At 43.2% G+C, this 23,835-nt stretch overlaps 1 protein-coding gene across 1 annotated transcript in view; it reads right to left on the bottom strand.

Moving 5' to 3' along the window:
• Nucleotides 1-23,835, bottom strand: part of prex1 (phosphatidylinositol-3,4,5-trisphosphate-dependent Rac exchange factor 1) — a 152,875-nt gene that overhangs the window by 85,314 nt on the left and 43,726 nt on the right. The window contains exons 2-3 of the mRNA XM_002933157.5: nucleotides 12,504-12,575; nucleotides 1,508-1,630 (exon numbers count right to left, since the gene is read on the bottom strand). Of these exons, the coding sequence (XP_002933203.2) occupies nucleotides 1,508-1,630; nucleotides 12,504-12,575 (195 nt within the window). The remainder of the gene's footprint in view (nucleotides 1-1,507; nucleotides 1,631-12,503; nucleotides 12,576-23,835) is intronic.

The following is a 23,835-nucleotide window of genomic DNA, read 5'->3' as shown; positions in this document are numbered from 1 at the left end:
AAAGAAGCGGGATCGCCCAGCATAAGGAAACGCACAGAGATAAGAGTCTTAGTGCTGCGTTGTCTGCCCAAGAATGACAAATTCAAAGGGAGGAAACACAGAAGAGAAATTCCCAGGCACCAGGAAACAGGCAGGAGACTGGCACTTAGCCATCTTTCTCTCCTCCAAATCCCTGAAGTGTGCAAGTGATTTCAACAAGCTAGGTGCATCCTGGCATCATACAGAGATATTTCACACATTGCTGTTCCTATTTGAGTTGGCAGATGGTTTACCCTTTGACCTATGAAATGTGTAACCCGGCCATACACAGTAAGGGCAAACTATTCAATCAGACAAGATCTCTTCAGGAACCCATCCACTCTTGTGTGGCCAGCCTAATTCTCTGTAATGAATAGGATATAGACTCTTAAATCCCTAATTCTCTGACAGGCAACAAGCTAGCCTTGCTTGATCTTGACAGCTCCAGAGTTGGCTACTCATGGGCAAAGGGCAATTGTAGAGTTGCCACCTTTTCTAAAGTTAAATACTGATAAGGTGGACCAATGACGCAAGGGGGCAAGTTGACGATGCAGAGGGGACAGGTTGACCCAGAGGGACATGCCTAAGATGTAAGAATGTGGGACAATGCTGTGGTGTTGGTGGACTAACTACATGGAGTATCAGGAACTGTAGGGGGAGTTGGAAAACCCAAAAAAAGGCAAGTTAAACAGAAACTGGGGCGGGCCAGGGGAGGAAGAAAAGGGTGTTACAAATGTACCTGCATCTACATTGCCCATAAGTTTGTAATACTGGCCCCAGCCTTGGCAGGAAGGTGGAAACCCTAAATCCAGGCATTTTAGCTTGGAGACAAGGTTCTTCCACTACACCATCATCTTGGACTATAATCATTGAACTTCTAATATTCTGTCACATTAAATTCTGCCACCCCCTAAGGATGGCTTTTTGACAGACTAGTATGTTACTTACCAATACTAAAACCGACACTTTCCCTTTACAATTTTTCCTGTTTCCCTCTTAGAATACGGCATTTCTTTTCTATTATATTGCACAGAAAGTCTGTTATATGTATTTCCCCGTTGGTATGGATTTCTTACACAGCAATACAAAAAGTACAGTGCAGCAGCCTCACTTTTCCATTAATCACTCAGACATTATATAATCGCTGAATTTCTATCATTGTTGGATGGAGCAGGAAAGAAAAACACTGGATGCGGATAGAAATCCAATCAGTTACCCCTTAATACTATAACGCTCTCCGCTTCTAAAAATATTGCGCCTTTGCTTGTTTTATCGCAAGGAATTATCAGAGATGCAGATTTCATTGTGTTTGGAAGTTTCCCACCAGTCCCTGTTCCTCCGCGTAATCTAACGACACGCTGGTGCTTGGACCCTGATAAGCAAGGCCAGCGATAACAACTGAAGGAGATGCTGGCTGGAAAATAAGCCAAGAGAAAGTTGCTCTTTATTTTTCTATTTTAGATAAGAGGAGGAAAATCTCTGCACTCACAAATTTCAAGAAAACGTGTCCAAGCTCATGGTGCGTTTGAGGTTCTGGCTGCAGACTGCTCTCCAGGGCTTCCAAGAATTCCTTGTGGACCTCCAGGATGTCTTCGATATTGGAGAACAGAATCTAAAACGAAAAGGAAGTGACAGAAGTTTCAACAGTTTCAACTGAAGATGCAGATAATGCAGGAATTGATATGGAACTAAGCCAAAGTAAAATATCTTACAGAAATATAAAAGAAAGACTCAATGTACCATTATTGTTCCCATATTATTGGGGGAATACCTATGCTGCCATAGTTTTATGGTATTTCTCTGTACAGGCTATGAGCAAACTTAGGGGGCTGTTCCTGCTGAATTGTGCTTAGTACAGGGGAATCCCTATGCTCCCATAGTTTTATGGTATCTCTCTGTACAGGCTATGAGCAAACTTAGGGGGCTGTTCCTGCTGAATTGTGCTTAGTACAGGGGAATCCCTATGCTGCCATAGTTTTATGGGATCTCTCTGTACAGGCTATGAGCAAACTTAGGGGCTGTTCCTGCTGAATTGTGCTTAGTACAGGGGAATCCCTATGCTCCCATAGTTTTATGGTATCTCTCTGTACAGGCTATGAGCAAACTTAGGGGGCTGTTCCTGCTGAATTGTGCTTAGTACAGGGGAATCCCTATGCTCCCATAGTTTTATGGTATTTCTCTGTACAGGCTATGAGCAAACTTAGGGGGCTGTTCCTGCTGAATTGTGCTTAGTACAGGGGAATCCCTATGCTCCCATAGTTTTATGGTATCTCTCTGTACAGGCTATGAGCAAACTTAGGGGCTGTTCCTGCTGAATTGTGCTTAGTACAGGGGAATCCCTATGCTGCCATAGTTTTATGGGATCTCTCTGTACAGGCTATGAGCAAACTTAGGGGGCTGTTCCTGCTGAATTGTGCTTAGTACAGGGGAATCCCTATGCTCCCATAGTTTTATGGTATCTCTCTGTACAGGCTATGAGCAAACTTAGGGGGCTGTTCCTGCTGAATTGTGCTTAGTACAGGGGAATCCCTATGCTGCCATAGTTTTATGGTATCTCTCTGTACAGGCTATGAGCAAACTTAGGGGGCTGTTCCTGCTGAATTGTGCTTAGTACAGGGGAATCCCTATGCTGCCATAGTTTTATGGTATCTCTCTGTACAGGCTATGAGCAAGCTTAGGGGGCTGTTCCTGCTGAACTGTGCTTAGTACAGGGGAATCCCTATGCTGCTATAGATTTATGGTATCTCTCTGTACAGGCTATGAGCAAACTTAGGGGGCTGTTCCTGCTGAATTGTGCTTAGTACAGGGGAATCCCTATGCTCCCATAGTTTTATGGTATCTCTCTGTACAGGCTATGAGCAAACTTAGGGGGCCGTTCCTGCTGAATTGTGCTTAGTACAGGGGAATCCCTATGCTCCCATAGTTTTATGGTATCTCTCTGTACAGGCTATGAGCAAACTTAGGGGGCTGTTCCTGCTGAATTGTGCTTAGTACAGGGGAATCCCTATGCTGCCATAGTTTTATGGTATCTCTCTGTACAGGCTATGAGCAAACTTAGGGGGCTGTTCCTGCTGAATTGTGCTTAGTACAGGGGAATCCCTATGCTGCTATAGTTTTATGGTATCTCTCTGTACAGGCTATGAGCAAACTTAGGGGGCTGTTCCTGCTGAATTGTGCTTAGTACAGGGGAATCCCTATGCTCCCATAGTTTTATGGTATCTCTCTGTACAGGCTATGAGCAAACTTAGGGGGCTGTTCCTGCTGAATTGTGCTTAGTACAGGGGAATCCCTATGCTGCCATAGTTTTATGGTATCTCTCTGTACAGGCTATGAGCAAACTTAGGGGGCTGTTCCTGCTGAATTGTGCTTAGTACAGGGGAATCCCTATGCTGCTATAGTTTTATGGTATATCTCTGTACAGGCTATGAGCAAACTTAGGGGGTTGTTCCTGCTGAATTGTGCTTAGTACAGGGGAATCCCTATGCTGCCATAGTTTTATGGTATCTCTCTGTACAGGCTATGAGCAAACTTAGGGGCTGTTCCTGCTGAATTGTGCTTAGTACAGGGGAATCCCTATGTGCCATAGTTTTATGGTATCTCTCTGTACAGGCTATGAGCAAACTTAGGGGGCTGTTCCTGCTGAATTGTGCTTAGTACAGGGGAATCCCTATGCTGCCATAGTTTTATGGTATCTCTCTGTACAGGCTATGAGCAAACTTAGGGGGCTGTTCCTGCTGAATTGTGCTTAGTACAGGGGAATCCCTATGCTGCCATAGTTTTATGGTATATCTCTGTACAGGCTATGAGCAAACTTAGGGGCTGTTCCTGCTGAATTGTGCTTAGTACAGGGGAATCCCTATGCTCCCATAGTTTTATGGTATCTCTCTGTACAGGCTATGAGCAAACTTAGGGGGCTGTTCCTGCTGAATTGTGCTTAGTACAGGGGAATCCCTATGCTCCCATAGTTTTATGGTATCTCTCTGTATTGGCTGTAAGACAACACAGCCTGTACATACTAAATCATGGTATCACTTACTGTTGGAGCTTTACTGCAACCTGGTAGGGTAAACAATAGAGGTCCCTAGAAGGCGAAAGGGAACCCTGGATGATGATCAGGCCCAGACCGCGGGGCCCAAGATGTTGTTGATGATGATTGAAAATAGCTCATGCTCCTAATGTAATTTTAGGGCTAATCTGAAAATGCTCAGTTTTGGTTTTGGAGGGGAAACCAGTAATTATAAAAGTGTCAGAAACAGAGGGGGGAGGGGGATCAGGTTTTTTTTTTTTTTTTGAATCTACAATTTTTCAGCCTTCCCATGAAATATAACTCCCAGGATCCCTTGGCAGCCAAAGGCTATTGGGGAATTGTTGAGAATATTAATAATAGCAGGGTTTGCTTAATTTGTGCCTGCGGCTTTTTACCCGCTGCGTGCCCAAGGGATCTGCAATGTGTGAAATGGGCGATGGGGTTAAACCCCAAAGGTGCAGCTGCTTGTGCTATTAGCCAGGCCTGCCTCTGCTAAACAGATTCACTTAATCACATCAAGAAAACTCTTATTTTTAGTCTTTTTAATTCTCACAGGCCAGATCCACCTTAATGCGCTGTCCATGGTCTGTTCCCTCTACAATCCCTTTTAGTGGATTTGCTCTGCAATAAGATATAATAACATTTAGCTGGATACATTATAATTTAGCATTAAGGAATTTTCTTGGGGGGGGTAAGATTTTTGGTCTGGAACTGGCAGATATAAATAAAGGGAACGTTATACGTGAGCTGGAATTTGCTATTCCTGACACTGAATGTGCTAAATGGTAAAACAGCATTAATGTAATAGTCATGAAGTTTGTTCCAGTTCTGATAACCAAAACAGGACCCAATCAGCACAGAGCCAGTTAATTGGCTCCTGATAAAACTGCCCCTAGTGTGTGCTACTGTTATAGGGACCTTGATAGGGACTTCAGATTGTAAGCTCCACTGGGGTAGGAAATGATGGGAATATGATAGGGACCTTAGATTGTAAGCTCCACTGGGGCAGGGACTGATGGGAATGTGATAGGGACCTTAGATTGTAAGCTCCACTGGGGCAGGGACTGATGGGAATGTGATAGGGACCTTGGATTGTAAGCTCCACTGGGGCAGGGACTGATGGGAATGTGATAGGGACCTTAGATTTTAAGCTCCACTGGGGCAGGGACTGATGGGAATGGGATAGGGACCTTAGATTGTAAGCTCCACTGGGGCAGGGACTGATGGGAATGTGATAGGGACCTTAGATTGTAAGCTCCACTGGGGCAGGGACTGATGGGAATGTGATAGGGACCTTAGATTGTAAGCTCCACTGGGACAGGGACTGATGGGAATGGGATAGGGACCTTAGATTGTAAGCTCCACTGGGGCAGGGACTGATGGGAATGTGATAGGGACCTTAGATTTTAAGCTCCACTGGGGCAGGGACTGATGGGAATGTGATAGGGACCTTAGATTGTAAGCTCCACTGGGGACAGGGACTGATGGGAATGTGATAGGGACCTTAGATTGTAAGCTCCACTGGGGACAGGGACTGATGGGAATGTGATAGGGACCTTAGATTGTAAGCTCCACTGGGGCAGGGACTGATGGGAATGTGATAGGGACCTTAGATTGTAAGCTCCACTGGGGCAGGGACTGATGGGAATGGGATAGGGACCTTAGATTGTAAGCTCCACTGGGGCAGGGACTGATGGGAATGGGATAGGTACCTTAGATTGTAAGCTCCACTGGGGCAGGGACTGATGGGAATGGGATAGGGACCTTAGATTGTAAGCTCCACTGGGGCAGGGACTGATGGGAATGTGATAGGGACCTTAGATTGTAAGCTCCACTGGGGCAGGGACTGATGGGAATGTGATAGGGGCCTTAGATTGTAAGCTCCACTGGGGCAGGGACTTATGGGAATAATGTATTATCCCTTTAAAGTGCTGTGGAAAAGACTGAGTGTTGTGGGATTGCAAGATGACCTCTGAATACTGTCCTAACCATAACATACCCTCATATATGGAGATGGTTGGCGAGGAGTTAGTAAACCAATTTAGCAATCATCACCAGGGCCAGATGAATGATCCTACAGCCATAGGGGGAAATGAAAAAGCCACAATTTTTCCACCTGGTCCAATAACCCATAACAACCATCATTTGCTTTAAACAGCTGACTAGTAAAGTACTCATAAAAGTGACTAGTAAACGCTCTGGCTGATGACACACTTGCCCCTTTGGCAATCAAAATTCCTGCTCATGCCAACAGCTGCTTCCTGTTCACCTAAAGGGCAACCCCATAATCCGTGGCAGAGGTTTCTATCGGTAGTTCGTGATCCACTTATAACGGTGGCCAATAAAAGCTGTTGCCCTTGTTTGATAGGTCTCCATAGGAGCGGCTGTATAATCAGCCAGATTTGGCCCAGCACGAGGGTGGCCATATTGGGATCAGAACTGCTCATTTAGAGACCTCGCCAAGCAAACAGATGTCTCTGTGTATGTTCCCAAGTAATACCCACCTATTTTCAAGAAGCTTTCACAAAAATCATGCAGCACAGAATTCCTTCCAGATCCTTCCTATCCCTTAGTTCACATAAAAATACTAATGAGTCCACTAACCTGTGACAGAACCAGGAATATTATGTGTTTTCATTCCCCCTTAGCTTATACACAGTAAACAACACATTTTAACAGTTATTAAGGTGTAAATGTTGGGTGACAAATTCACAATTCACAGTCTATTAGGTGAGAAATTCCAACACATATGGAAGCGCTTAGGACCTGCGGTGTCTACAGTCACTGGTGGGTCTGTACGTCCATATGCACTCATAAAAATAGTGAAATCACATGGGAGGCTGGAACAAAGGCTTAAGGCAAAGAGACCAAGAATACAGCAGCAATGTGTCTCAATGCACTTCATCCGCAGAACCTGCTCCAAGTCGGCCCAGTTGCTGTTGAAATGCAATCATTTATTTCTAATGGGGGTTGTTTATCTTGCAGAACAAATCTGTTCCGTAAGAATAACAAGAAAGTGATAAATAACACGTCGGCGACAAACCCAGGCACATTTCTGACCTACATTTCCTGATATAAATCTGGATTATTAAGGATATTTCCACTCTATCACTATAATCCATCTGCGGGTAACAACTGGAATGTTCATTGAGCAGAAAAATAAAACCCATGGGAGGGAAATTAAAGCTGAAAATGATTTCCATCTGTGGCTGATCAGCAAGTGTGCAATAGGGAGAGGTCCCGGCGCTGGCAAAGCCATAGCTTCGGATGGAAATGCACCCTAACTGCTGCAGGGGTCTGTCTAGATGAAATAACTGCTTTCTGTTCAGCAGTCAGTCACTACAGTGCAGCGAGTATTATAACGAGCAGAATGGCATCATCTTGAAGCCCTAGCAGAATGGCATCATCGTGCAAAGTCACATGGCTGTGTATTATGTACATGGAATTCCTTTCTGCCTACATCCATGTTTTTATATAGAATAATGGAGGAAGCCCTATGCCAGATGTGCCCCCCCCCCCAATAAAGCGATGTAATACAGCCCACCCTAAAGCTTTACTGAATCATAGAATTACATCATTTCATGCTCCCAACGTGAAGTATAATCAGCAGTTGTTTGACTTCATGCTCAGTCTGACTACATACAACGTTGGACCGCACATCTTGCTCATTTCTGACCATACAAAGGCAATACCAGTAACTCTCAGGGCAATCACTTTGCAAAATCCTATCACTACGGTTCAGATATTACATGTAAGAAAAACCATGGCCACCTAGTGGTAATATGGAACAAGGACTTCAGACTTTTATGTTATAATATTTTCTTCTTTCTGGGATGGGCCTCCTGACAATCAGCTGACTTGAATCCACTTGGCACCTCCATTTTTATTACCTGTAAAGATGTTATGAATTTCAAAGTCTAAAGGTTCCCATACACTGGCCGATTCTAGCTGCCGATATTGGTCCCTTAGAGCTTATTGGCCCGTGTATGGGCATCAACGACGGGCCTGCCCCATCAACATCTGGCCTGAAATTGGGCAGATCTCGATTGGGCAGGTTTGAAAATTAGTCAGATCGGGGTCCGCATCGGCTCGTTGATGTGGTCTCCGAACCCCCGGACGCCTATACCCGTCATTCTAATTGGGGCCACTGACTGCAGCAACAAAAACCAGGGAGCATTGGATGGGTGTAAAAGTGATGCAAAGAGGTGGGGCAATGATGTAAATGGGTGGGCCAGTGATGCTGTTGGGAGAACTGGGGCATGTCACTAACTCTGGACCAATCCGAGGAAAAAGAGGGCATGGCTGGTGTTTTACCAGTTAGGTCGGTAAAAACTCCTTCTGGGTGGAAACATTCTATTCAGGCTCTTTGTGGCCAATCTTATTTTCGGCTGATACCTGGCTTGTTAAGAAAACAAATTAGAAAAAAAAAAAAAATATATATATATATATATATATATATATATAAATAATTCAAATCTGAACAAAAATTAAAAAATGAAGACCAGCTGCAAATTGTCTTAGAATATCACTTCATCATTAAAGGTAAACTATACACTTGAATAATCAAGTCTTGTATATGAAAAATATACCCCAAAGCTGGCTTGTTCGGGGAAGGAGTGTATTTAAGCACAGCAAAGCATAATATAATGGACATGCTAGGTTAGTGCCCAAATAGCTCCTGCTATATATAAAGTCTCTATATAAAGTTATACAAAGGGTTGATCTATTATGTAGAACAAACAGCCGCCACTTAGAAATGAGCAAATGTTGCCAAATTGAGACCCAGAGGTTACGGAGGGAAAGGCCAAGGCATTCCAGAGACACAGCCGACCACACACATCCATACTGTAAACCAAGTGCTCATTTTAAACGGAGAGGATGAAGGAGGCTTCATGATATACAAGGAGCTTTGATGCCTTTTAGCAGGCCCTTGATCTACAAATAAAAGGGTTTGCACAGTAAGGAGACAGCTGAGGGGGTTAATATTCTGGCACTTGCAGGAAACAGGGTCCATTCTAGGGTTTGCACAATGCTGCTCTGATCTCAGCTGTTTGCACAAAGGCTTCTTGGGCCATCTCAGCATTCCCCGCTCTCCCCATGCAGAGCCCACAGCCAAAGACTGGGGTGTTTGTCCGAAATTAATTCCCAGAGCAGGTGCTATTTTCTGCCACTTTAAGAGACAGAGGCAATCACTATCCCGGGCTGTCAGTGGGGCAGGAAAGAATTAAACGCTGATTCTGATACAGAAATTCTTCCTCTATCAAAGGAACACTCACAAATGTGTTCTAATGGCCGCTGACCTTTCTAGGCTGAAAATTACTCATGATCTTCTCCACTGGCAATAAAATGCCAATACTACCCGTGCCAGTTGCAAATTATATAAAGGAAAGGCAAAATCACTGGGTGTGCCAAATTGTTAGGTGTCAGTGATTCGAGTCACTTGCCTGTATCCCTGGGCCATTGCTTTGCTTCCTAAAAGAAATGCACCAGCATGGGGTACCGCTTGCAGAAATCTTTCTACAGATGCCCCTGTTCTGCCATAATGCAGGGTGCAAGCGCAGTTTAGGAACCTCTGTATTGCACATTACCCAGCAGCCGGAGATGCTCAACCAGCAGGCTGAGGAGTGATTCACCTCTGAGTTAACTTTAATATGTTATAAAATGCCCTATTCCTAGCAATTTTGCAATTAGTCTTCATTATTGATTCTTTAAAGTTTTTGAGTTATTTGCCTTGCTTTTACAACTCTTTTCAGCTTTCAAATGGGGGTCACTGACCCCGGCAGCCAAAAACTATTGTTCTTTGATGCTACAATTTTATTGTTACTTTCTATTCCTTATCTTTCTATCCAGTCTTAGCCCTATACTTATTCCAGTCTCTTAAGGTGCCCATACATGTTCAGATTTTAGTCTTCTTCCGACAAACATTTGGATATCAGTCATACGTTTAAACAGCGTCAGACTGGGGTGCCAAGGGCCCACCAGAAACCCTTAGACCTCAGACCCACTCTCCTAATTACTTTTTTTTTTACATACTATTATCTATTTTTTTCTCCATTTCTTCTGATTCTTCTCATATAGAGTAATTGCTATGGTATAGGTATATAGGGCTCACTGAGCCCACCAGGAGTTTTCCTGGTATCCTGGTGGGCCAGTCAGACACTACGATTAAATGCAAAATCTAAAACTAACCTTCAGAATGAAATTGTAGAATAAAGCCCTTAAAATACAAAGCGGAGGATATTCTGGACATAAATAGCTGGCAGACACCAATCGTACGAAAGTGACTTCCATTGAAGGTAACCCAAGGATATCCTCCGATTAACAATACATGGCCAAATTTTTTCGTTAGTCAACCACAATTTTCCTACCTGTCTGATCAACTAAACGACTGAACACCATGGTACGAAAATTATCGGGGTAATAATTTGAAGCCTACACATGGCCCGAAAATCATACGTGTATGGCCAGCTTAATTCAAACTACTGCCTGGTTGCAAGAAAAAATAAGACTCTAGCGACCAGATAGCTGCTGAGATACCAAATGGAGAGCTGCTGAACAAAAGACTAAATAACTGAAAAACCATAAAAAATGAAGACCAGTTGATTACTATCCCCTTTAAGTTACAATTGGTAGGTTTAATAAACAATTTTATATAAAAACTATATAAACAAACATAAAAGTAACCCTTAAAACAGACTCAGTCTTCTACAGTTTGGGTGCATTATACACAGACTAATCCTAGGAGCCCCCAAAGGCAACACTGAACCATTGTATCCGAGCTCTAGGGATTTCAATATTTTATTAGAAGATAGCCGTGACATCTGCTATGTAAGTGAAGTCCTTATCGCTGCGTGCACTGATTGCAGCTCTGCCGGACAGATAGAAAATAATAATAAAGGGGAGCATGTGGGACGGACAGAGCACAGCTGCTGCAGAACCTCTAGGGAGGGAATAATGATTGACAGCAGATTGCAGCTGGTGGGGGGACTGCCTCCACCTGGACGCTGTTGAGTACAATGGCGTCAGATAAGGTGGGAAACCCGCTATATGTTCATAAGAAAAACCCTTTATTTTTACGTTTTTTTTTTCTTATCACCCTTCTTTGCATTGTTATTTCAGGTCTACCCTGTCATAATTCAATGGAGTCTTTTTGTTTTCTTTCTTCTGCTTCCATTTCCCTGGTGGCGCAAGCTGGCTCCTGTGATCTTACAGGCAAGCTGCCAACCTGTCTCCTTTAGGGCTTCCTGCTACTGTCTAGGAACTGCCTTATCTGTCAGCTGCGCAGCGTTAATTCACAAGAAATAGATTCTCGGCGGCCCTGCCAAAACATCTCATGGGGGGATACCCTGCTTGCCAAAATGCCCCTACCTATAGATAGGGATCAGTGGGTCTTTTTCCATGCAGGAGGGTAACCCCCAAAGTCCCCCCCCTTAGTTTGTGATTTCAACCTACGCAAAAATTAGTGTCTGGGGTTTTATAACTTTATAAATTGGAACATAATGCAGCAAACAATCCAAATGTTTTCAAATATTCCAAAATAAGACAATAAAATACTAAATATAACATTATTTTTGAGCAACAATTTGGGGCCTTCAGTCAACACTGGCCTAGGTCACCTAGGGCCAACCAAAGAACACACTCACAGCGATTACACAGAGGACAGGGCCAAATAGTATAGGTTTTTATTTGCTCTCAAGGTGGAAATATGGATATGCTGATAGGAATTGTCATGGGCTAAGGGCTGGGCCCACTGAGAGATCCTTTGGCACAGTCTGACCCTGCCTTCTGTGGTCTATTGAAAGTCAGATGTTGTTAAATGACAAAGAAGAGGATGTAATAGGAAGTGATAATATGTTAGGCAACCCCCAGTGAATCAAATGTATTTTGCTTTGGTTTTGCCTTGGTTCTGTGCCCGTTTTCAGGGTCGGAATGGGCCAGCGAGAAAGCAGGAAAAAACCCAGTGGGCCCTGGTGAAAAACCGGGAAAAAACACAGTGGGCCCTGGTGAAAAACCGGGAAAAAACACAGTGGGCCCTGGTGAAAAACCGGGAAAAAACACAGTGGGCCCTGGCGATCCAGAATGAATTCCTGCCAGGAAGCATTGGCGCTCTATCCCGGACCTCCCTCACCGTTTGTGTCTAGGTAAGTGTGAGATATGCCCACTCGGGGGGCACCAGGGGTGGCAGACCCGGTGGACCCTACACACACCAGTCCAACCAAGTCCGGCCGACAGACGCCAGAGTAAAACTGAAAAATATTCTTCTGCTGCACAGTTCTAAACCAGCAACACCTGGGATTGCGGTAAGATAGCTGCACCTCACTCCATTCGTTATTCCTTTCAATAATTACAATAATTCTAACAGTTATATCTGAAAAAGAACACCTAAGTGTTCCCATAAGTGTTGGGAAGAAATAAGTAAGGAGTTAGTGCAGGACTGTAAGCGCTTCCCTATACGTACCTTAACATTTTCCTCGGAGATACAGTTCTCGGCCTTGTCAATGGCATTCTGCCGAATTCTGTGCAAGAAAGCCTACGAGAGAGAGAGAGAGATAGATTATCAGAGAGCCACAACCAGAGACACCAACACAGTTGCATGATGGGAGCATCCCAACAACGCCATATTTACCCAAACTGCATCTGTTCTGCCCACAGACATGCCCCTGCTCCACCCCGCCCCCGACCATGCTCATTGATTTGCCTGTTCTGAAGGTTTGTTGGGTGCGTTTTAATACTTTTCAATGGTAAATTGTAAGTGCAATTTGTGACAGTGGGCTGTTACTGTGGTGACCAAGTGAAAGGTACAAATCAGGATGGCTCACAATTGGGCATTTTGTTGCTGCTGTTACCCAACAGAGCATATTTGGTCAAAACACCTTAAAGACATAGACATGAAAAAATGGTGGGATCAGAAAGAAAGGTTAGCTGAAACAGAGCAAAAAGGCCACAGTGTTTTTTTTCAGTTACATAATTGCATTATAACCGGATGTCTTATTTCAGGCATTTTCCGTTTCAGGAAATAACATAGTACAATATAATGTCTGTGGGGAAACAATACATGGGCATTTTGAAAATAGAGGAATTATAATTACAGCATTCCTTTAATGAGAGAGGAAATAAAGTGTTGATATGAATGACTGAATGTCTAAAGTGCATGGAGCTCATCTGAGAGATACACATTACATTTGCTCAGAGAATCAGAAGATTCTAAGTATAAAAGATGATGCCTGCCCTTGGAGTTTCAACTTGGGTTGGACTCCCCTTAGCTCATAACAAGGTTACAGATATATAGAAACATTGGGGTAACAGTCACCCTGCTATAGTTCCAGGGGTACCCAGGGCACAAATAAGCGCTCACCCCAAATCTCCCCCTAACTGGCCTTCAGGCTGGGCCCCCTTAGCTCATAACAAAGTTACAGATATATAGAAACATTAGGGTAACAGTCACCCTGCTATAGTTCCAGGGGTACCGAGGGCACAAATAAGCACTCACCCCAAATCCCCCCCTAACTGGCCTTCAGGCTGGGCCCCCTTAGCTCATAACAAGGTTACAGATATATAGAAACATTGGGGTAACAGTCACCCTGCTATAGTTCCAGGGGTACCCAGGGCACAAATAAGCACTCACCCCAAATCCCCCCCTAACTGGCCTTCAGGCTGGGCCCCCTTAGCTCATAACAAGGTTACAGATATATAGAAACATTGGGGTAACAGTCACCCTGCTATAGTTCCAGGGGTACCCAGGGCACAAATAAGCACTCACCCCATATCTCCCCCTAACTGGCAGTAGGAGCAGCCACAAAATTTGGAGACACTGATCTATAGGGAGGAAACAATAGAATTCAACTCCCTGGTTTTTTTTGGTAACTGGGACAGAAATTATCTTGAGCCCTTAATGTTTAATTAAATGGACAAATGGAAGTGCTTTATGCTTAGTTATTCCTGCAGTGCAATTTATGCCCATGGAACCCCCAGGATTCATGCAAGTCATGAACATATGAGGGAATAATGGGAAGCGTTGTTGTGAAAAATTAATGAGTGTGTGAAAAAGCGATAAGAAAAGAATCCCTCTATTTTAACACATGGAGATATGGAGATATATTTCTCACTTTTAAATGCTTTGACCGCCATGTTTATTATCCTCCCAAACAAGAGGGGCAAGAAATGCCCAAATTGCCCACCCTCGTCCTCTATGATATTCGCCTAAAAAAGCAACAGATCAAGTGATTCCCATTGGTGCTTGGGCTGCTAAGCTACACAGATGGGCAAAATGCCACTAATGACATTGCATTAAGGTTTATTGCCCTTTTATTTTACAGGAGAACCATCATTGTGATATAGAGGAACTGGAAATGAAATATATATTTTACTGAACAGACACGTGTCTGATTTAAACACCTCAGTATCTGACCAGATTTATTCAGAGGCTATTAAATGGACAGTCTCTAGAACAGGGGCTGCTGGGTGTTGTAGTAATCTCTATAGGGCTCTAGGCTGAACGTTCTTGCTATTGCACAATGTGTCACTGAGAAGATCTGGCACAATGGACACTGGAAGTTCATTAATTATACATCTCAGTAAAAGTCCTAATGCTTCTCATTCATAAGGAAAGTCTTTCTAGGGCCTCACAGTGAATACTTGCTCCTGGGGGAGTGTGCAGCTGGGTAAGGGAAACAGAGCTACAGGTGCAATGGAAGGCCCCTCCAATACACTACATCAAAAAGATTCATTAAAATATACCATCATTAAAAAGATTTGCATTTTTCAATTTTGAAACTATATTGTCATATTTGAGCTTCAATGCAGGGGCGTTTTTGCCACCCGAGCCTTCCGAGGCGGCTCCTCCGATGCCGCCCTCCCTCAGCCCCCTCGCGCTTACCTTTACAGCGCCAGAGGGGGTCCACATCGCTAGTGAATTCTAGCTATCTGTATAACAGAGCATTCTGTCACAGTGGCACAGATCCTATCTGATACCCCCATTGTAAGCAGCAGTCCTGCCCTGCTTTATGGCTGAGATTCTAGCTATCTGTATAACAGAGCATTCTGTCACAGTGGCACAGATCCACATATCCTATCTGATACCCATTGTAAGCAGCAGTCCTGCCCTGCTTTATGGCTGAGATTCTAGCTATCTGTATAACAGAGCATTCTGTCACAGTGGCACAGATCCTATCTGATACCCATTGTAAGCAGCAGTCCTGCCCTGCTTTATGGCTGAGATTCTAGCTATCTGTATAACAGAGCATTCTGTCACAGTGGCACAGATCCTATCTGATACCCATTGTAAGCAGCAGTCCTGCCCTGCTTTATGGCTGAGATTCTAGCTATCTGTATAACAGAGCATTCTGTCACAGTGGCACAGATCCTATCTGATACCCATTGTAAGCAGCAGTCCTGCCCTGCTTTATGGCTGAGATTCTAGCTATCTGTATAACAGAGCATTCTGTCACAGTGGCACAGATCCTATCTGATCCCCATTGTAAGCAGCAGTCCTACCCTGCTTTATGGCTGAGATTCTAGCTATCTGTATAACAGAGCATTCTGTCACAGTGGCACAGATCCTATCTGATACCCATTGAGAGCAGCAGTCCTGCCCTGCTTTATGGCTGAGATTCTACATAACAAAATGTCTCAGAAAAAAGGGAATGTTTTATTTCACAATAAATACAAATATACAGGGAATGTATAATTTGTGCATAGAATAAACAGAGGTAGAAGATGCTGATTGCTTAAACATAGAGTACAGTTTCCCTTTTAATGTTCTAAAGTAATTTCCTCTACATGCAAATATAGACTTAATCCTTGCACTGAAAGGAAAAGATATGAAGTGGAAATAGATCCTTTGTAAAGGTTTTATATTTTATCTGTTAATACAAACCTGCACCCTATATGGAAAGCTGCTTCCACTCTTCCCAAGACTCTGCCTCTGATATCAAATAACCCAATATGCTTAATATAATCCTATTTCCAACCGTTCCAGAAGACATGAATTCAAGCCAGTAGTGTCTTTAGCCAGAAAAAGGGGTTTCTCATCTTTCTGAAGGAAATAAAATCTAATACCTAAAGCAAATCTGGGTCTACTGTAGGTCCTGGGATCAGGGGAAGAGGGTCCCTCTCCCACAGCAAACATACCAGCACCAATGACCCAATTCCCTGGGACAATCCCAGACCATTATAAGCCTTAACTATGGCTGAATATGCACTAAAAAGACTAGTTAATGTGAAAGTAAAGAGAAACGAAGAAGTGGAAGACAGGGCACGAGATGAGAGCAAGAAAAGACTGAAGTAATTGCTTTTTTTATGGCTAAAAAATCAAATTCAATTTTATCAATACAGGTATAGGACCCATTATCCAGAATGCTCGGGACCAATGGTATTCCAGATAAGGGGTATCTCCGTAATTTGGATCTCCATATCTTAAGTCAACTAAAAAAATCAATAAAACATGAATTAAACCCAATAGGATTGTTTTGCATCCAATAAAGATTATTTATATCTTAGTTGGGATCAAGTACAGGTACTGTTTTATTATTACAGAGAAAGGGGAATCATTTAACCATTAAATAAACCCAATAGGGCTGTTCTGCCCCCAATAAGGGGTAATTATATCTTAGTTGGGATCAAGTACAGGTACTGTTTTATTATTACAGAGAAAAGGGAATCATTTAACCATGAAATAAACCCAATAGGGCTGTTCTGCCCCCAATAAGGGGTAATTATATCTTAGTTGGGATCAAGTACAGGTACTGTTTTATTATTACAGAGAAAAGGGAATCATTTAACCATTAAATAAACCCAATAGGGCTGTTCTGCCCCCAATAAGGGGTAATTATATCTTAGTTGGGATCAAGTACAGGTACTGTTTTATTATTACAGAGAAAAGGGAATCATTTAACCATTAAATAAACCCAATAGGGCTGTTCCGCCCCAATAAGGGGTAATTATATCTTAGTTGGGATCAAGTACAGGTACTGTTTTATTATTACAGAGAAAAGGGAATCATTTAACCATTAAATAAACCCAATAGGGCTGTTCTGCCCCCAATAAGGGGTAATTATATCTTAGTTGGGATCAAGTACAGGTACTGTTTTATTATTACAGAGAAAAGGGAATCATTTAACCATTAAATAAACCCAATAGGGCTGTTCTGCCCCCAATAAGGGGTAATTATATCTTAGTTGGGATCAAGTACAGGTACTGTTTTATTATTACAGAGAAAAGGGAATCATTTAACCATTTAATAAACCCAATAGGGCTGTTCTGCCCCAATAAGGGGTAATTTTATCTTAGTTGGGATCAATTACAAGGTACCGTTTTATTACTATGGAGAAATAAAAAATCAGTTTTAAAATTCTGAATTATTTGAGTATAATGGAGTCTATGGGAGACGGGCTTTCCGTAATTCGGAGCTTTCTGGATAACGGGTTTCCGGATAAGGGATCCCATACCTGTACTAAGAAGCAGCACCTACTTTGGCTCTAAGCACAGCAGTATATTACTCTATACTATTTATATTACACTTTAAAGAATGCTTTTCCAACTTAACCAGAAACACACGAAGGGAGAATGATCTACTACTATTTGGAGGCATTTGTACAGCTATGGCTCTTCCCCTTAAATCTACCATTATTAACCCATTTAAAATGACTACGAGTACTTCCCAATTTTATACCCAATTTGCGCAGGATGTTTATTTTTTTGGTAACTTTTAAAAGTCCCTTCACATCACACCAAAGATCCCCTGCTCTGTTGCATTGTAACACCAAGGCAACGGCCCCCTCCTAGTTCTGTTGATATGGAGGAGGCAGGGGCCGCTGTGTTTGTGGCCAGCCATCAGCTAATGTCGATTCTGCAGAAAAACCCACAGGAAAATGATATCAGCGACAAAAGGATCAGCGCACACAGCCCACAGCACAGTCATAGAATGGAAAGTGGTTGAGGCAGGGATGGAACCCACACAAGTGGATACAGATTAGGGGCTGCCCCTCCTAATTTTCATTATAAACACAAAGGCTAACGTTAGCAAAACATTACCTGTCCCTGAAAACCAATGTGCAAGTTATTCTGCCACTAGAGAAAGAAATAGTGATAGGAAGATCCAGAAGCCACTGGAGCCTGAAGTTTATAGGAGGCCAATGGAGATAATGACTGTTGGGTAATTATTAATAACTGTAACAGATAATTGTGTGCCCAGAACATTCCTTCTCTGTATATCTGTATTTATACATATGGGAGGGAGGTGCCATATTGTTTCCCTTAGACAGTACAGTATGAGGGTACAGCTTATTGTGTGCCCAGAACATTCCTTCTCTGTATATCTGTATTTATACATATGGGAGGGAGGTGCCATATTATTTCCCTTAGACAGTACAGTATGAGGGTATAGCTTATTGTGTGTCCAGAACATTCCTTCTCTGTATATTTGTATTTATACATATGGGAGGGAGGTGCCATAGTGTTTCCCTTAGACAGTACAGTATGAGGGTACAGCTTATTGTGTGCCCAGAACATTCCTTCTCTGTATATCTGTATTTATACATATGGGAGGGAGGTGCAATATTGTTTCCCTTAGACAATACAGTATGAGGGTATAGATTATTGTATGCCCAGAGCATTCCTTCCTTTGTGAGCTGCCGTATGGTTGCCCTAAGACAGACTAGTATGAGGGCATGGATAGTGGCAGGACAGTGCAAACTTTTTTCAATTTCTTGTGTTGTTCTCAGTTCCTTATTGTTATTCTGTGTTACACAGCAGGAAGCCAAAGAGTATGAGAAATCTTCTTCCCCCACCTCCTCCCGGCGTTACCCAAGTAAGGGGAATACAGTATATGACGCACACCTTGCAGAACACAGACCTGTACCTTATTATTAATTCATAACGACACCGAATGCCTCTCCAGAGACCAAAAGTGAGAAGGTTCTAGATATTTCCTATTGCGCAGTAGACGTAAAAATCTCATCAATCCACGGAACGTTCAAAGCCAAGTACAAAGAACAAAGAAACCTGGACAAAAGGCGACTTTCCTTTCACGGAAATGTTGAATATCAATATAAAAATAAACTGAATTTGATAATCCATCTGTTGAAATGCCGCTGCCATGCTGGTTTACGAGCAAATTACAGGGCTTAAAAGGTTGTGCCATTTTTACATAAATTGCCTGCCTCCCACCTTCAGAGGTGATCTGTACAGAACATTCCCTGGCATTTTCCTGAGCGCACAGCGCACCAACTGAAACGGAGAAAATAACCCACACACGCACCGACCTGGAGCACCTGCTGCCTTTTCGTGATTAGTTGGACTGTAAAGAGAGTCCCTATCTTGGGTCCCTGCACAGAGAATCAATTTATCCGCATGTAGGTGGGGGGGCGTATTCAGCCTCATTCTACTGAAGGGAACACAATTATCTTGCACCCTTTGTTGTGCTCCTATTCACAGGAAACACATTCCCGATGAGACATGTGAGCTACAGCTAGAAGATTAGGTTGGGGAAAACAAAAATATACATATATATATATATATATATACACACACACAAAAGGCAGTATAAAAATAAGAAGTGGACAGGGGCAAAACTAAGCTTCCTTAGGTCTCCCCTGGTTCCCTAGGTTTTGCTTGACCCCAGGGATGTAACCTTTGCAATGTGGCAGAAATCAGCCATCTACCTGCCAAAATGCTACTTCCCACAATGCTCTACAGCAGGGATCCCCAACCAATGGCTCAAGGGCAACATGTTGCTCCCCAACCCCTTGGGTGTTGCTCCCTGTGGCCTCAAAGCAGGTGCTTATTTTTGAATTTCTGGTAAGAAGGCATAAAAACCAGATGTACTGCCAAACCGAACCTTATGTAGGCTGCCAGTCAATATAGAGCAGGGATCCCCAACCTTTCTTACACGTGAGCCACAGTCAAATGTAAAAAGACTTGGAGAGCAACACAAGCACCATAAAAGTTCATGGAGGTGCTGTGATTGGCTATTAGGGGCCTCTATGCACACTATCAGCTTACAGGAGGCTTTATTTGGTAAGAAATCTTGTTTTTACTCAACCAAAACTTGCCCCCAAGTCAGGAATTAAAAAATAACTAACTGGTTTGGGGGCACTGAGAGCAACACCCAAGGGGTTGGGGAGCAACATGTTGCTCAAAAACCACTGGTTGGGGATCACTGATATAGAGGCTACCAAATAGCCCTTATTTGGCATCTCCAGGAACATGTTTCATGCTTGTGTTGCTCCCCAAGTCTTTTTACATTTGAATGTGGCTCACAAGAAAAAAAGGTTTGGGATCCCTACTCTACATGCTTTTTCATCAGCTGGCTTCAGCTGCTCCTAAGGCTGACACATGTGGCCCAAAAGGTTCTATTAGTCAGCTGAATAGCACCCAAAACCACCTCCTATGGCTTCCACTGACTTGTATGTGAAACTCCTAAAAAGCCCCAAAAACCGATAAAAATTCCTTTCAAAGATCTCTACAGGGCCCGGCCCATGGTTTAATTAAGCATTTCCGGTAGTATTTCTGCACTGGGTGCCCCATGTTACCCTAATATTCTGAGACACAAGGGGAAGGAGGAACTGGAGGCTATAGTTGTTGGCAGCTGCTCCTGTAAGGACACATAAGGTGCCCATGCCCTGTACACTGGAAGCTGCTCTGTAAGAGAACCCTCCTTCTATGGAGAAAGTAACCTATTAATGCTGGTACCCAAGTGATCCTTGATGGTTGCAGGACCTGTAAGATAGAAAATGAGCCTGCAAAGACCCTGTTCCAGGTCCGGATTGGGATTCAAAATAGGCCCAGGCATTTTAAGTACGCAGAGGCCCCATCAGCCCCCTACCAGCCCAATATATAGTGATGGTCTAGACTAGAGCATCTTACAAATCCACAGGTTGACAGTCTGGAGCACACTGAAGGGCATATTTATTATAGTGTGTAAGCAAACATGAATGGTGATGTTGCCCATAGCAACCAATTAGTTCTTTGCTTTTGTTTTCTAACTTGTAGGTGACCGTTCAAGTCTAATTGCCAATTGTGTGCCCGAGCATATTAGCTATACATTTCATTTTCACCCCAGTATTGGCTTCCCCTTGCTATATATAGTCTGTGCAGAATACTAGAGCACATTCAAGCTATAAAAGGCTTTTTAAGCAGGAAAAGGCAGCCTGTACTAGAAGGAACTAGTTAGTTTGTTTGCAAACCGTTCATGCAGGAGCCTCTCGACACTGCAAAATGCACAGACCTTTCTCTGAGCTTCCTGCGAGAAGGGAAGCTATATCCTAACCTACATGGCTGCACTACCTTATTTTGCCTTTTGGGGCACTAATGAACATAAAGGAATGAATTACAGGTTTTATTTAGGTTTTATGCCACTCCCACGGATAAACCAGCACAAAGGGTTGAATCAATTCCATTATTTAAAGCCCAATACAAGGGCAGAGGGAAATAAAACAAATATCCAGTTGCACCCCAAGTAATGGCACATATGGCCAGATTGTTCTATTCTGTAAACGCTGCGTAAATTGATGGTGCTATATAAATAATAATAATAATAATTGTTGACAGGGTGCTAGTGTTTAGCAAAGGATTCCTCACTGTGTGCCCTAAGCAAGGTGACTCCTACTGGTTATAATGGGAAGTGTGCCGGCAAGGAGACATTGAGCAGATAAACTGTCATGTCTGACAGTCAGGGTCAGGTTTCTCCTCCGAAAATGATCTGGTATTACAGTAATTTGTGCCAGAGGGGTGAAAGGCAAAACTGCCATGTCCCAAAAAGAAAGAAACAGTACACACACGAGAAGTTCAATAAGAACCAAAAGGCCAGAATAATGATGGTACTTATCCTACGGCAAGGAGAATGGGCTAAATTATTTATTAGTGTGTTCAAATATCCCCTGCTTATCAGCTGAACTGTACAAATCCCCCTGCTCCCTGCTGCTGAACTGTATGACTGAGAGAGGAAACTGTCCTTCCTAAATGCTCATAGGCTTTAGTAAGTAAAGGGGACCAAGTAGCTAATGAAATGATTGGCTTTCAGGCAAAAGGTTAAAGCCCCCTGCTTCTAATCTCATCACTTGCCCTTTAAAGGCAGTTTTTTTTATTTATTAAAGAAGAGGTTGAATTGACAAGGTAATACTACTGAGACACAGCTGCCTTACCCACAATGTGACCTGTAACCGTTGTTTACCCAATCTCATGCAGGACCCTGAATACCAATCCCAGCATCCTTGGTGAGCCTGCAGGCAATATCAGCACAGAGAGAAGACAAAGAGATAGACTGATATAGCTAATAACTGCCTAAAGCAACCAGGTCTAGATCCCACACTGTGGGGCTAGAACCCCAAGGCAGTAGACTGGCAGTGGCCCAACTTGAGTCTCAACCAAACTGAAACATAGGTGAATACCAACTTGACCCTGCATACTCCTCAGTCTATAGACATTAGAGTATAACACCACTATATTTACACTATTGCTATGTCTTGTGTTGGGGCTTGACCAGAAAAGTGAGCCCCATTCTAAAAATGACTGACCTAGAGCAAAGTGACACTCCTTCCTGGCAAGAGTCTAAGCAGGTACCCCATTGTATAACAGCAGGGCACATCGACAGACCCTCACCCAGCACTTGGAATCACGGTTTTCACTGAAGAAGCCCTGCTATAATGGAAGCACCGTGTGCTACTGACTGCTGATCCTTATCAGAACCCTGATTTATCTTCAACCTGCAAATGCTGCATTAGGGAGGTCATTTAGATGTTATCACTTCACACTGCTGTCATTGGCCAATGCCCCTTTATTCTTTTACAAAGTGTATCCCCCATTAGGGAACAAAGAAATTGTATAGATTGTGCCTGATCCCTCCCAGGCCCTTAGTAATTTAGGTGACCTTTGCTGACATATTGTCCATTTACTCCTCATAAAGTTTGCTCTTCTGATGTTTTCAAGATGGAGACAACCAATATCCAGATGGTGCAGACAGCAAGAGTTTTACACAGCAATATATCCTCAAGAGAAACACTGCCAGCCCTATACCTAGTTATGCATAAATGTAAGATGTCTGGAGTATAGGAATGATATAACTCAATCCTCTGGCACCTTCTATCAGCAGGAAAGGAGTTAATGAGCAAATTAGGGGGCTACAGGAAAGCCGTAAAAAGGAATACATTTTCACATATAATACACATAGTTCCCTGTGCCTTTATATGGGCACAGAACCCCTCAGTGACTTCTAATATCCTTATAATCTACAGAAGGGGGTACATTATCCCTTATAATACATGAGTGATACTCAGAGCTCCCTGTATAACTCAGCCTGCAGCCTTGTGCCTTTATATGGTCACAGAACCCCTCAGTGACTTCTAATATCCTTATCATTTACAGTAGGGGGTACATTATCCCTTATAATACATGAGTGATACTCAGAGTTCCCTGTATAACTCAGCCTTGTGCCTTTATATGGTCACAGAACCCCTTAGTACAGGGGTCGGGAACCTTTTTGGCCGAGAGAGCCATAAACACCACATATTTTAAAATGTAATTCCGTGAGAGCCATACAATATGTTTGGCCGCGGATGCTGCGGGGCAAGGTAGGGTGGGTCCCAAGGATGCCAGATGCGGATGTAATGCAGAGGAGGGCGTGGCCTGCGCTTGGCGAATAGAAGATGTGTTCTAAGGCTTAGAACACGTCTTCTATCCGCCGAGCGCAGGCCATGACCCCCATTATTTTTTTTATTATTTAAGATTTGGCAGCAAGCCAGATGCAGCTATCAAAAGAGCCACATCTGGCTCCCGAGCCATAGGTTCCCTACCCC

This window comes from Xenopus tropicalis, chromosome 10 (assembly GCF_000004195.4).
Source record: "Xenopus tropicalis strain Nigerian chromosome 10, UCB_Xtro_10.0, whole genome shotgun sequence".
Classification (NCBI taxonomy): Eukaryota; Metazoa; Chordata; class Amphibia; order Anura; family Pipidae; genus Xenopus; species Xenopus tropicalis.
The sequence above is the reverse complement of the archived record's forward strand: the minus strand, read 5'-3'. Positions and strand labels throughout refer to the sequence as shown.